The sequence below is a fragment of the Dipteris shenzhenensis genome, chromosome 1, assembly GCF_047967505.1.
Source record: "Dipteris shenzhenensis isolate YYH24624 ecotype China chromosome 1, Dip_SZ_1.0, whole genome shotgun sequence".
NCBI lineage: Eukaryota > Viridiplantae > Streptophyta > Polypodiopsida > Gleicheniales > Dipteridaceae > Dipteris > Dipteris shenzhenensis.
In genome coordinates, this window is record NC_141596.1 from 28129575 (window position 1) to 28145072 (window position 15498).

The following is a 15498-nucleotide window of genomic DNA, read 5'->3' on the forward strand; positions in this document are numbered from 1 at the left end:
CAATGAGATCCCTATAGCTGATCTGCATAGATCCCCATTACCAAGTATTTCTCTAGAATTCCTGGACCATGAGTACCAAATGAGCTAACACCCGAGTAATCCACCAGCAGCAATATACTCTATTGATCTGTTGATGTCCCCCTCCCCACCATAAAGGTTCCAATAGGTTCACCTTGTTCTGCTTCCAGTATCCTACAACTGAGCCTTGAAGAAGCCTCCAAAACTCTTGTCGCTGGCAGAAAGTCATGCTCCTCAAAGCAATCATCACTATCCTTGATAGAAGTCATGTAGTAGGCATTGATAACCTCTGCAACGTACTTCTCCCTCTGTCTTCCAAGAAACAGCCGACCGGGGTTACTGTGGTGCTTGTCAGGCGTCTGGAGCTGCCAGGAGGCCACGACAGAACACACATCCAGATAGCAGACAACGATCTATCACGGGCTTCTTGCCTACACTACCTAGTCCGTCATCGGGTGTATCTTGAAATATTTTTATGCATTGTATCGTATTGTATTGGATCAGATTGCATCTTCCATGGGGATGATGATGCCAGAGACTTGTATACGACTATTGTGACATGTATGATGATATCATTGACTATGTCTACACAGTTTTCTCTAGCATGGGTTAGGATGCTCGCTTAGTAGCTCCACCCTTTTGTTCATTATATCAGGTTTTCGATCAGTCTCATAGACCCATCGGTCTTTAGCAGACTTTAACAAACTTTATTTCTTTCAGCACTTGAGGAACACAAGGCAAACAATTTGCCGAATGTGAGCTACTGTATTCATAATGAACATACATGCCATTGGATGCAGCTATCGATTGCTTGCTTGGCTAGGTACCTCCCAGAACTCTATACTGTCATCTTCAATGTCCTTGTATTCCTTTGACCTTGATTGTAGAAATCTCTCCAAAGACACCTCCTTCATGCAACTGTGTCAGCCTTATTCTCAAAACAACAATCTGAGCAACCAACACTGTCCTCCACCACTGTTTTAATGTCTAACAATTCAGAGATGGTGTGATGAGCCAGAGGGAACTTTATAGATAAATCTACATACCTGATCTCAGCAACAATTGTCACCAAGAAAATTTCTCTCGTTGTTGTTACAACGCTTGCAACTGGTTGTGTGATGTGTTCTTTTCAAAGGAAGAGTTCATAAATCCAAGAGTTCACCCTCAAACTTGTGTGCTTATGGACCTTGCAGAGGAGCTTCCTCAGAAGCTGCTTATTTACTCCACTAGATCTCAAGAGCCCACTCATGTTTTCTTTGTGGGAGAGCAGGTCACACAGTTAAGGATTGTCCAAACAAGCGACTCAAGGGGCTGCTAAAAGGAAAATCCAAGGGGTCGTTGCCACTTCTTCTCACGAATGGCGCAAAGTCAAAAAAACAGTCTACACAGGCTTGGAGGAAAAAGGAATTGCCTTGAAGGGTATGCAGGCAAAGTGGGGCTGCTAGAAGTGGAGCCCTCGAAACTAAAGTTTCAAACAATAAAGGTGCTGTAACAATTGAGCAGGATGTGAGATACTTTCAGTGTACTTCAACAGTTAAGAGCAGGAGAACATGCAGGTTGGGATAGAGGAAGGTTTGAAACCGAGCTTAGGGCTCTTTATAAAGAGATGCTGGGAAACTTAGAGGGTGTTCAAGTTGTGCAGGACAAAGCTGTGGAGCCAGGCGGGCCTAATACGCAGGCTGGGGTTTTTTTGGACGAAGACATAACAACCACCATTAACTTTTTTGAGAAGCAAGCTGGTAACTTTAAGAGCAGGCTGTCAAAAATCCCTGTGAAACAAATAGCGGATGCATTCAGCCTACATGGACGAGTCAACAAGAAGAAAGGTAGCAAAAAAGGCACGATAGGGAGACTAAGTATTGTATTTTTTGGCAAGGCCAACGAGCCATTGTATTTCTTGAAGATTTTGTGATGATATAAATAAATAAACCCACAATTATTGATTTTTATTTTCATTTTATTGTTGTAATTCCTTGTTACACCACCACTGCAGGGTGGGTTGTAACAAAGGCCAATTTACCTAGTAGTTTTAGCCTTTAAATGGCTTTGTAATAGTAGTACTTTTAGTAGGGTGGCCTAATGTTGCCACGTGACATCCTAGGGTGGCCATCCCATAAGCATAGAGGTATTGTCCATGCCTATATCTATAAATGGGGGCCATACATAGGTATTTTATTCATGCTTCCAGAGGATTAGAGAGTTTTATCAGTTAGTCTTCTCAGAGGGGGTGCAGGGAGGGTTCAACAGATTGATGGAGCCATACCAGTGGAGTGGATGGATACATATGATATGTGTATTACGGGTTCCACTTGGTTAGGTGCTTTTATGAGGACATTATTTCTCTTCAGGTTATTGCTTTGCGGGATGCACATGAGGATGCCGTTGTATTTGATGCTCATCCGGGAGGGAGGCTACACATATCTTCAGATGATACCCTTGCCTTCCAACAAGTCAGGATTGCAGGCTATATGGAGCATGGTACAGATTCACAGTGGTACCCGGATCCCGACCCACTTCTTCTGGCCTTGGGTTCATGGAGACTTTGGCTCTATGGAGGTGTTCCCATTAGATCTTTGCATTAGGACCCTGGGGAGTGGGAGTGGATCAATGAAGGGCACCGAGAGAAGAGCATCCCCTTCTTTCGTTACATGGTTGGAAATGCCATGGGATTTCAACTTAGTTGTAGAGGTTGGAGGCCCTCCAAATCTCCTCATTGGGATAGCTTTCAGATTTTTGCAGATGTGCAGAAAAACTTTTGGAGGAGACTCTGGAAATCCCTTAGGAATAGAAATTCACTCTATTCTTTTGGCTTTATGTATTTCCGCCTCACTTAATAGAAGTCTTTTCTCTTTGGGGCAACTAATCAACATATTCTAATCTCTCACTTTGCTCCAAGAGAGGCAAGTTCTCTGGCCTCTAGATTGGCCACTTTCCCCAAAACATCGGGGATACCTCCTGCCATAGGCCTACGCGGTTCTTGCTGTCTTTCTACACCCTTGGATCCGAAGGCCTTTCGGGGTGTTGAGCAGCCACATGCCCGTCTTTTCCACATCGGAAGCATCTCCCTTCCTTCCGAAAGGTCTCAATTTGCTCAAGTGTAAAGTGAGCTCTTCCCTTACAGTGCCTCTAGTTCTGGTTCTGATTTTGTTTTCCCCTCAGTTTTTTGAGGCTGAACCTCTTTTCAAACTGAAGTGGCTTGAAAGCCTTCCTTTTTGGTAATGCTTGCTCTTTTCTAGGACGTCTTTCTTCTCCTTTTGATACGAAGATGAGTCCTTCATATTCATCATGAGTGCAATGGAAGCTAAATGCATGTGAGACATTGTATTGAGGAAGGCTCGAATATTTGGTGGCAATCTTGCCCGATACTTTCGGGGATGAGCCTTAGCTGAAATCTCTTGGAATGGGGTTGCAATATGCTTCCCAAAATCTTTGGCTAAAATAATCCACTGTTTCCCCTTCCTTCATATGAAGGCCATCCCATGCAATATGGACGTCATCCACAAACTCTTTTGGGAGAAACTGTTGATAGAAATACTTCTTAAACTTCTTCTAAGTCTTGGGAGCAGTCCCATCTACCAGCTTCACACTCCACCAAGCACTGGCTGTATTTGTAAGGTGCAAACTCACCGTTCGGAGTTTGGACGATTCTCGATAATTTTCCTTCCCAAAAGCAAAGTCAATGTAGCTTTAGGGTACATGTCGGATGTCATCATTAGTGAACAATGCACAAGAGATGGGATGAAGTAGCTGTGAGAGCTCCGGGAATACTAGTGAGGAATATAACATAACTTGTGTGCATAGGACTGCCAAAGCATGTTGTCTATGAGAAGAGGAGTCCATCGGTCAAGAAGGTTTCACCATAGGTCTTTGTAGTCGCGCTGCTAAACAAGATTTTCCACACGTGTAACACCATCATCCCTATCCACAAGAAAGGGGATCCCATGAGCCTAGAAAACTATAGGGCCATCATGATGGGGCATATCATGTCCAAGATTTATACCTCAGTAGTCTACACATAGGTTAACCAATTTGCAGAGCGCGAGGGCTCAGAGTTTCTGGATAGGGAAGGTTTCTCATTGATCATATGACTCTGAATGACATCCTCACACTTAAAGGTATCATTGTGAAGGCCAGGGCAAGGAGACAGATGGTTTATTGCTGCTTTGTGGATTTTTGCAGGGCTTTTGACACAATGCCACAAGCCTACCTCATTAGACACTTAGAAGATTTGCGGTGCGGTCAAGAGATTATCTGGATAGTTTTGACACTTTATGAGACAGTTTTAGGCGAGGACGCGGGTGGCTACTCGATGGATGGAGATCAAGAGCACAATTTGGAAAAGTCAGGACTGTTTCTCCAACACGCGTGGAAACAAAATGAGGGAGCAAGCAGCATACCACACACCATGCTCAAAACCAATGACATTCTTGACATGAACAAGAAATGGCTGAAAACATCCTCTAACAGGCCTGCCTAACAGGTGAAAGAAAGGGTGCCACCAACCATGGTGTTGCTGCTGGTGGCAAGAAACCCCCGAACAGAACCTGACGACGCCCCACGAACCGACTCCCGATCTCCACCGAATCTTTTTCTCCACCATAGTTGACAGGAGTAATGTTGGATCCTCCAATGTCTGCAATTTTTGGACAATTAGTGATCATTTTTAAATTTTGACAATAGTTAATCTCAGCTATGATGGCTCATGTGTACAATTGGCCGATAATTTTTTGGTTTTACCACGTGGAAACCCTGATTTGTGACTATATAGGTTTAGTCTGTCTTGTTTCTCTGAGAAATGCAGCGGATCTGGACAGAAATAGAGAGAGAGAGCACACCACACATGAACTGAACAAGAGAGGAGAGAGAGAGAGAGACCAAAAGAAATGCAAGGGATCCCAGGACAACCTCGAAATGGTGGGGAAAACCTCTGTTATAGATAGGTAAAGCTGCTCCACAAAGAGATGCAAACAGGTGAGGGAAGGGGGGCCTATATATAGGCAGCCTCCCCCTCCCTAGGCGGCTGCAACAAGGGGGACGACCGGCCAGCCTGAGGTGGGCCCGATCCATCTCCTCTAGGGCTGACCCCACCCTCCAGCCTACAAGGGCTGCCACACAGCCCTATAAAAGGGCTCCCCCTCTACCGTAGGTGAGCCGACTGAGGTGCCTCAGCAAACTGCCCTATAAGAGGGCTGCCATGCAGCCTATAGGGGCTGAGCACCTGCCCCTCTTCCTGACAGAGCTGCTCCAATTGGGCTGACCCCCTGCCCTCTAACAACTGCCACACAGCAAAATAGAGGGGGGCTGTCCCCCTGCTTATGGGCCAATCAAGAAGGCAAGGTGGCTGACCAACAGGTTGGCCCGCCTCAGCCTATCAAGGCCTCATAATGGCAGGTCTGGAACTCCAGGGGCAGCCAGCAGATCTGCCATACCCTACTCTACCCTCATAGTAGGCGGGCACACCCACAACACAGGCCCTCACTCAGCCTACCCTAACCTCTCACAGGGCGGGCACACCCACAAGTAAGACCCTCTCTCTACAATGTGACATCAGGAGATGTTGAGCTCCAACAGTTCTTTATGTGTTTTTTTCACACTTGTGTACATGCTGCGCCTCCCAGATCGTGAAGAGTATCAATGAAAGGCAGCTTTTTTCTCCCTCTTTCTATTCCACCTCTCATCTCAACAAATAGTTTTTTCTTTAGTTTGGAAACATTATGTGATTCTATAATTGAAGATGATGTAAGTGAAGCAGATCCTTCAACTATGAAGAATGGTACCCCTTGTCAAACTTTGAAGAGAGTAAATTAAGTTTCTTGGACTGTGGCTTTTATGTTGTCATAGGTCTCTCATTCATGTCTTGTGCTCGGGTTTATGATTAATTTTTTGTCTCTTGCAGGGTTATTTCCGCTCCTGGAAAGGTGTTGCTTACAGGTGCTTATTTAGTACTTGAACGGCCTAATGCAGGGCTTGTACTTTCAACATCTGCTCGGTTCTTTGCTATAGTGAAACCAATCTACTCTGTTCTTACTGCAGACAGTTGGGCTTGGGTAATGAGAGCTTTATTTGCTTGTTCATGCCTCCATGCTATTGTTCCTTATTTTGCTACTTTTAAAACTGGCATTTTAGTATCATTGTGTGATCTTATCACTTAGTGGTTGTCATTGCGCTTTGCAGTCTTGGTCAGATGTGAGGGTCCTGTCTCCTCAGCTTTCAAAGGAGACAACATACAAAATGTCATTGAGAAATTTCACATTACAAAAAGTCTTGCCTTTTGAGTATGTAGCAGCTCTGAAATCATTCAATTTGAAGCTCTCTGGTTTTCTTTAAATTTTTTATGATCCAGCAGATTCTGGCTGCATGAACAATAGGAAGACCACGCCATGATTAATGCCAGCTATGTTTTTCATGATTTCAGTATTGGAAAAAGTGTAAAGCAAGTAAGAAATGTGAACAGAGATTAAATCTTTAGGCACTTGGAAGAGTCAGTTCATGCATGTTTGATATAAGAATATGCATCCCTATCTTATGGCTCCAGAAATGTGGCATGTGTGCACTTACGCCGCTGCTGCTGCTGTTGTCCTCGATGTTCTCATATATTTTTTCTTGTGTGCACATGCACACAAGCACATGCATCAGTTTGTTAATAGTAGTATAATGCAGTATTAGTTAGGAATTACGCTTCTTGAATATAATTACTCAGAAATATGTATATTTTTGGATGCAATTGGTATATGAAGGGAATATGTTTTTCATGGCATTTGTAGTGAAGATGGCAATGTATTTGTGGAGGAGGCATTGAGGCTAGCTGTTGCAGCCGCATGTTCTATTCATCAAGAAAATGAAACACAACATGAATTTAAGGAGCTTTTACTAAAAGGTGAGGAAGTAATCTTTCATGTTTGAACAAATCGTTGTTTTAACAAACTGTATTTAATTGAGTTTATGACTCTGATGGAATTTGCACAATTCTCATGGGATTGTTGTCCTACATATAACATGTAAATAGAGTCGTTTTCTTAAAACTTGGTCTTTTTTGTAGCCTAAGGGATCACATGTTCTAAACCTTTAAGTCAAGAAATGGGACATAAGTAACTATCTTGACTTCCGGAATCATATGTAATGGGAGGATGGGTCAAGCAAGCTGCTGAAATTTGAATTGTGGCATTTATGCTTTAACTGTTTCCTGACCTATTTGTGCAGCTCATATCGACTGAAATTTTGGGGGCTTTTAAGTTGCTCTTGTAAGATGGGTGGTTAATTCATTCCTCCTTGTTTATTCATTGCAGTGACTTACTGTTGCAACTTGATGTATGATGTTGACTTAAAATTTGGGCTCAATCTTATGTTTAATAAGAGATTAAGGTGCCTTTTGGAAGGAGGTATCTATTTGGACATGCTGACTCTTGGGTTGGAGGGGTTGATAAAGAAGGGTGATAAAGGAAGATGGTATACTCCTCTTTAAGAGAGTAGCATGGGAGGATTTCATTCTCTAGATCAGAGAAAAAGATGGTTGGTTTGAGGATGAATTCCTGATCAGCGAGGCTAGTCTTTGGTACTCTTGGTCGAGAAGGGGGGACTGGTCAATAACCTCCCGTTTCTGTCCATTCTCTGTATACTCAGCCCTTCTCGCTTCCTTTCTCTCTATGCTTCATTATCTCCCTCTATGATCAACCTTGCCCTCTCTTATCTCATACCCTCTCTCTCTCTCTCTCTCTCTCTCTCTCTCTCTCTCGCCTGCGCCTCCCTCTCTCCGCTTGCGTCTCCCCCCTAGTGCCTAGCTCCTCCCGTCTCCTTCCCGCCCCTGTCTAGCGGAGCTGCTGTAGTCACAACAGCACAGTACACAACAGCAAGGGGCGGCCCCCAGTACCAGCTCGCGGCGGTGGAAGTGTCAGCAGCAGCAGTTCGTCTCGAACTCAGGTCGCGCAGCAGGGTAGCCTTCTTTTCGCACATCATCAGGCTAAGAGAGGTACAAGAGCAACCTATCTTCAGCCCCCAGGCTGAGCTGAGCCCTGGTCTTTTAGAGACAGCGAGGGGCCCCCCAGTTATTTACAGGACATCATGGAGCCCCCAAAGGTGAAGACCTTTGTTTCAACCCCTATCAGAAAACCCTCCTACTCCGACATCGTAGCAACACCCGGTCCATACACACTGCATTAGAAGTGGAGGGTTGGCTCAGACAACATGAGCAGATATATTTTCTACAGCAGGAAGTAAGGGAGCTTAGACTTATGGTTGCAGCCCTCAGGAAGAAAGTGAAGGAGATGGAGAACAATGCCAAACAAGACATCATACACGAAGTACTACATGGAAACAGCACCTGCACCACAGTTGGTAACCAAAGTCCATGACATGGTTACCAATGAGGTCAAATCGATCAAAGAGGAAACCTCAGCAACAATGGACAGCAAAATCAACAAAAGTGAAGTATATGGAGAGGTGCAAGAACAAGAAAAAAGGACGTCTAATGCTCGATGTCTACGCATTGCAGGATTACCTGAAGATTGGCATGAAGGGAGCCTGGCAGAAAAAATTGATAATATCATAGCAGCAACCCCTCAGATTGAATGGGACTTAAAGGATATAACCATTGTGGCTCCTATTGGGACACAAGCTAAAGTGGTGTTCAACGACATGAAAGCAAGAATCAAGATTCTCATGCAAACAAATAAGTTGAGAGGCACCAAGGTATGGATATCAGAGGAGCTCACCCCGATTCAGCTCAAGATGAAGTCCATAGAATTGAACAAAGTGAAGGACACTCGCAAAGAAGGGAAATGGGCTATCTACAGAGATGGAAAAGCACTTATCAAAGATTTTAAATCTAAACCCAAGGACTCACAGTTTTAAACTGATGTAATACAAGCTGACTATCTCACCTAGTATAATGTAGCTTATCTATAATAACTTTGGAAGTGGTTATATGCACTCCCAAGAGACTCTTAGTCTATAACTGATGTTTGGTGCTTACTCTTTTGGTGTGTGTGCTTTGGCTCATAGTCCCGCGAGGGCTTCTGAAGATGTTAATATATCTTTCTTTCTTTTTCTTTTTTTCTAACAGCCTTACAGCCCCCATCTTCTCTCTCTCTCTCTCTCTCTCTCTCTCTCTCTCTCTCTCTCTCTCGGTTGCCATGGTTAGCACTTGCATCTTCTATGGAGTTGGCACGATCTGGGGCCCGATACTGCTGGTACTTCAGACTCACTAGGTGGCTCACATCTCTTGGACTAGACATGGATAGACTGCCTCCCTTCCGATACAGCATAGATGCCCCTCATCTCGAGTTGACTCGCCACGAGCTTAGCCAGGTCACGAGAGCAGACTTGCTGCAGCTTCATACGTATCGCACTTGGATTTATCCCACGCAGCTTCCGACGAAGATGGCCACATATCGTGACCACTTCCTTCGGATCTCAGAGGATGGATTTGTCATTCCACCAGGCTATACAGGTATCCACATGTCCCACTCACTGAGGATTGCCCTTGGCCAGCTTAGAGTCTCTTCGCATCAGCTCGAGATAGAGGCTGGTAGGATGCGGCGCATGGAGGATGGACGGCGACCAGGCCGAGAGACCAGGATTTGCCCTTGTTGCACCATGGGAGAGGTGGAGTCAGAGGAGCACTTCATTTGCAGATGCCCGCTATATTATGAGCTCAGAGGTAGATTCCACTGTCTCTTCACGGATGGCTTTGGACCTCTCTCACGAGTGATGGACTACGAGGATCAGCATTGCCTAGCTCTTTATGTCAGGGAGGCCACTATGCTTCGACAAGACTACCTCAGAGACCATCAGCACAGACCGGAGCGTGATAGAGCCCAGCCTGATAGAGCTGAGGCACACGCTATACCAGAGGACAGAGACCAGGAGGAGCACGAGGAGGTCAGAGCTCACACAGGACACATGCCTCCACCCTGTGGATGTACATATGAGATGGTTTGTAGACGCCTCAGGATCTTGTTACATAGGGGACGTACTCGCCGCTTCATCTCCAGACGATCCAGGATGATGGCAGCTTTTCGGAGGAGACTTACTCATGGAGATCTCGCCCCACCAGCCGCTCACCTCACCTTTGCTCAGATTTGTACTCTCATAGTAGGAGGCAGAGTCGATGGACAGGATTTTCAGTATTATTTTGGTTCTCAGACTCCGTGACACCTGGACTTGTATCTTTGCATTGGCATATTATACTCATCCCCCCATTTTGCACCCAGGGGCGGTTTCCTTGCATCTAGTTTACTTTGTATTTAGGCTCAGATTTGACATTATGTACTTTCACTTGCATTGTATTGCGTAGCACTTAGATGATATTCGACGATGCCTCTTCTTTGTGGCACGTTGATTTTGTGCTATCTTGTATGCAGAGTTCTTGATGTCCCATGGGCCCATTTTGGCCTTTAGTGGACAATAATACACTTTCTTTCTCTCTCACTCTGGGCACCTTTCCAAATTCCTCGCCTACCCAGATCAGAGATGCCTCACGGCCTTCATTCACGAGGGGGTCCGACACAGAGAGTACTTACTCAGGCGATGGGGCTTGGCCACACCATCAGACACCTCTTAGAGCAGGATCACAGAGTTCTTCCCATCAAGTGACATTGATCGTCTAGTCTCTAGCCGCAGACGTGACAGAGACCTCGACTCGACGATCGTAACACGACACACGAGATATCGAGGGGACACATAGATCACTCTGGGGAACCTCCCGTCATTGTTTAGACCCGGGATACGTCCCACGGGAGTCACGGTGGCGTTGGTCTTGCGTCGAGCCTCCTCCAGGAGAGTGACACACGGGACCCCTTGACAGACGCCAGCATCCCATCACCGGCTATGCACCAGCCAGGGCGACATGACATACAGAGGATTCCGTTCCGCTCCAATCTTTTTTCTTTTCATTGTCATACCCAGATGTATTTGATTATGTATGATCAGACTTAGGATTCAGCACGGGTGATGATGCTCGTTTTAGTAGCTCCACCCTTACTGTGATTTGTATCAGGTTTTCTTTCAGTCTCATAGACCCATCGGTCTTCCGAAGACTCTAATAAAATTTCTTTCTTTCTTTCTCTCTCTCATTTGACTTTGCATCCGATTTCCTTATAGTACCAGAGTTGGATGCAGCTGAGCTTGGGATAGTGAGACATTTGGATGCTTCACACATCACAGGATATGGGCGACAACTACTTGTGATGGGAGCAGTACATGATCTGTTCATATACAATGGTCTTTAGAGATGGCCATCATCAGAGGGACTCACTTGTTTCCCACACAGGAGGAGGACAAGCACAGTGGACTACCTGATGGGCATCCCACATGTTGGTCTACATACATGTCCATAGAGACTCATGCTCAGTCTTATATTAGCACACCTATCCCCCTTCTATATCGCAGAAACATTGCCAGGATCCGTACCAGATCTCATACATTTGCCATTGAGCAGGGAGCTTGGATACACCAGCGCAAACATGCTAGAGTCTGTATCCTTTGTGACATGCAGACAATTGAGACGGAGGCACATGTAGCTCTACAGTGCCCTCGATATGCACATATCAAGGAGGACTACCAACAGATACCGGGGGACTCCCCTCAGTTGACATTAGTTCTCTTCACTGCCTCTCCGACAGCATTGGGATCTTTTGTCACTCGTCTTTTTACCTGTCGTCAGGAACTCATAGACTCCTGACCCCTTTCCTTGAGGAGACTCTTTTTACGTTGTATCGAGACGGGTCCCATGGGTCATTTTTTGGCCCCCCGAGGACGCTAATAAATTCTACTTCTACTTCTACTTCTATCACAGCTATCCTCAGAGGGGACCGCGCGAGATGAGGGGTCACTCTGAACATAGCTTAGCAGGTTTAGAGATCGAGGAGATCATGCCTTACTCCGACGCCATAGTATGAGACAACCAGACACAGACTCAGATTCGAGACATTTTCACTGCTCACAGACGGCCACCACAGTGCCGGGTTTTGGGTTTCAGAGTTTCCAGTTCTTAGCCTGCTCCAGACAACAGATAGCACATGATATGATATGATATTTTTATACATGTTTTTGCTTGAGCCATTGAGCTCTCTTCGTTCTAGCACAGTATTGCGCCCTTTAGTTTTTCTCTTCGGTGTCACTTTGTCCCATACGCCTGCCAGGCCTCCCATGGACGTTAATATTTCTTTCTTTCTTTCTTTCTTTCTTTCTTTCTCTCTCTCTCTCTCTCTTTCTCTGTTGACCATTCTCTCTTGACTCCCTTGGCTTTGCCCATACTCTTGGATCCCCCTCACATCCTCTTCAAACACCTCCTACTTGCTCCACTCCAAAGCCCCCTTGGCTCACCCGTACAAGCCTGAGATCCCCCTTCTCCTCTCCGACCCCCTCCCTTGGCTCACTTGTAGAAGCTCCAAGCACCCACAATAGCCATCACTCACTTGGCAACCAACCATTACCATAGGCCTCTAATTCATTGGGATGGTCAATGATAGCGGCATGGGAGGTGTTAAAGGGAATCTGGAAGATCATTCACGTGTACAAGCGAGGACTTGAAGACCTCTTGTATAGGGTGACGAGAAGAGGAGGGATGACTAGAAGACCTCTTGTATAGCTAACCAAAAGAGGGCTTGTACAAGGGATTACGTGAAGACTTGTTCAGGGGTGGATTTGAAGAGACCTTGTTGAAGGGCTCACCTAAAGGCCTCTTGTATAGGGTGACCATAAGAGACCTTGTACAAGGGATGATAGAGGAGTTCTTGTACAAGGGACGACTTGAAGACCTCTTGTATAGGGTGACCAGAAGAGTTCTTGTACATGGGATGACCTGAAGATCTCTTGTACAAGGTGACCAGAAGAGACCTTATACAAGGTGATTGTCATGACAAGAGAAACCACTAATCCGTGATTAGTAGACATTAGAACATTATTATATATTATATGCCAATGGTGTAATAGGTATTTGTATTTATCATGGACATCGACCAAGTTGTTATGGTAGTGGATCATTTGAGTAGATAGGGCTAGTTGAGATGGAGCCACTGCTTTAGACAGCATTAAATTTTAGACATTTAACACTTATTCTATTAATAAAGATGTTGCACCCATGTGTCTAGGTCCTAGGGGCAATAGGAAGAGAAGGGTGCATTAAGGTGCATTGAATTGTAGATGCATGGGTGATAGGCTAAGGGATAGGTGTAAATGGGAAGATGAAACTTGAGTGAACTCAAGGGACATTAATGAAAGGGTATCATGCTTCATTGTGAATATCACGTAGCATTCTTTATTCACCTCATTCATCCACCATCTCTCTCCCACCTTGCATTTAGATCGAAAAGAGAAACAAGCTCTCTCACGAGGGCGCTCTTTTCCCATTGGAGGGCCAATTGGCATTCAAATTCTGCATGCATTCTGCACATTTGCATTCTTGAAAATCCACATTTGGTATTAGAGTGGCAACAATCTACGATCGGGACAGGAAGAGGAAGAGACAGGTCAAGGGAGAGAGGCAACATGTGGGGTGAAGGCATGCACGGACAAAGAGTGTACGGCCAGGGAGCGCACGGCACAGAGGCACAGACAGGCAGCGTAGCGCAAAGTAGAGGAAAAACGTACGGGCGACGGCGGGGGGGCACACGAGAGGGCTTTGCACAAGCCGCACGTGCGACGGATGGAGAACACGAACCAATAAAGTCTGTTCGAGTTTTTGGATTCCACGATTTGCGAATTTAAATTGGCTTCAAGCCTTGCATTTCCGAAGCAAATCTAATCCGGGTACCTTTTTTCCAAGCGAACATAGAATTTCGGAGGGTCTAAGGTAAGGGTCTTCTCTAAATTTTTCTCTCTTTGGACGAGGAACATGACATCCTAACAAGGTGACTCCGACACCTTGGTGTGAAGGAACCCTTAAAACCCTTAAACCGTGAGGAAAAGAGACCCCCCTTTTTCTCCCCAACGGGAAGTCAGATTGGAACAAGATTTTAAGGGGGTGATCCACCCACCAAGTACCCTTAATAAGGGTGTCTAGAGCTCCAATCCACTCATAACAAGTAGCCCAAACCGAGTATACCAGTTTACAGCAGAAAAACAAGAAGAAGAGCCCAAAAGAGAAGAAAGAAGAGCTCATTTCAGGCTGTTTTTTTGACACAAACAAAGCTAGAGTCGGATAAGTACCACCAAGTCTATAACACTTGATTTTTGTTGTAAAATAAACCCCTCTTCTGAAATTACAGCAAGTCATTTTCTCCCTTGTATTACTAAAAGAAAAGAATGGAAGGGGAAGGGAGATTTAATAATGAACTTGTCCTTTTTCCTCCACTACCAAAAGGGGATAGGGAGAGAACACCGTCACCTCCTTCTGAAGAGGATAGTTTAGATGAGAGTTACACACATCTTAAATATGATAACCCACGAATAGAATTACCTTCGTCTCTCCTTCAAGAAACTCTTGATAGGGAGTTCTTCTTTAGAAATGAAGGGAGAAACAAGTCCATCCAAGAGAGCAAGGCGCTGAGTTTACGCCTTGAACTCAAAATCCCATACACATGGATTATAATCCAAGTGCAAGAGGAGAGAGGAGTCTCTTGTTGATAAGGTGGTTTCTCAGCTTAGTAAAATGATTGAACAGTCCATTATGACTAATACATCATGGCGTGCATGAAAAAAACTCCCCAAGAAGAGGTATAAAATGCCAAGGCTGAGACTGAAAATGCCATCTCAACTCTGTGGAAGACTCAGAGAAGAAGGGGGAGTCCCTCCATTCCCTGAGGAAAGCAGTCCTCCTAGCAGAAGTTGCTTGAGAGGACCCCTGCATACCTCCCCAGATGGCCATCAATGTATGTATAGTGTCTGTCCATATACTGGCCATAGTCTGAGAGGGGTGAACCTGGGAACCCTCCAATGCCTCTGTGCACTTGGCTCTCTAGATATGCCACGTTGATATACTTGCTAGTATCTCCCAAGAAGAGTCCACCGAGGTATACACAACCCTTAAGGATGAGGTAGGAACATCGTCTAGAGAACGTGGCTCAATCAAGCGTCGTTTGATAGCTATAGCCCATGATGAGTCATGCCTCTAAAAGAAGACTTGAGGTCCCGAAAGGGAAAGCCAAGCAATTGAGCCCCAAGTCATGAAGAAGGGGGAATGTGCAAAAGAGCTGAAAATCCTGACAACCCCCTTCCATATAACCATTGCCTGTCTAAACAATGTTGAATAGTCTCAATAGCAGCATGGCAACGGGGGCAAGTAGGATCAGCCCCAAACCTGGATCTCCACAGGTTCACTACAATCCCAACATGAATAGAAAGCCAAAAAATTCTATTCCTGTGGGATTTCCAGAGTTTGCCGATCAGCAGAAATATGAAGGGCATCCCAATGAAGAGCTCTAGAGGGCCTCCAATCTCTACAGCTGAGCTGAAATTTCTTGGCATTACGAACCGTGTAACGAAAGAATGGGAGGTCCACTTCCACTCTCGTGGGTCCCATTGCAGGAACTTTATGGGTACACC

The 15498-nt window shown here is 45.3% G+C and overlaps 1 protein-coding gene across 6 annotated transcripts in view; it reads left to right on the forward strand.

Annotated features, from left to right (window-relative positions):
• Positions 1 to 15498, forward strand: part of LOC147905650 (GHMP kinase family protein) — a 105581-nt gene that overhangs the window by 15334 nt on the left and 74749 nt on the right. For all 6 annotated transcript variants that reach the window (XM_087373831.1, XM_087373839.1, XM_087373856.1 and 3 more), the window contains 3 exons: positions 5915 to 6065; positions 6193 to 6293; positions 6783 to 6895. In XM_087373831.1, the coding sequence (XP_087229957.1) occupies positions 5915 to 6065; positions 6193 to 6293; positions 6783 to 6895 (365 nt within the window). The remainder of the gene's footprint in view (positions 1 to 5914; positions 6066 to 6192; positions 6294 to 6782; positions 6896 to 15498) is intronic.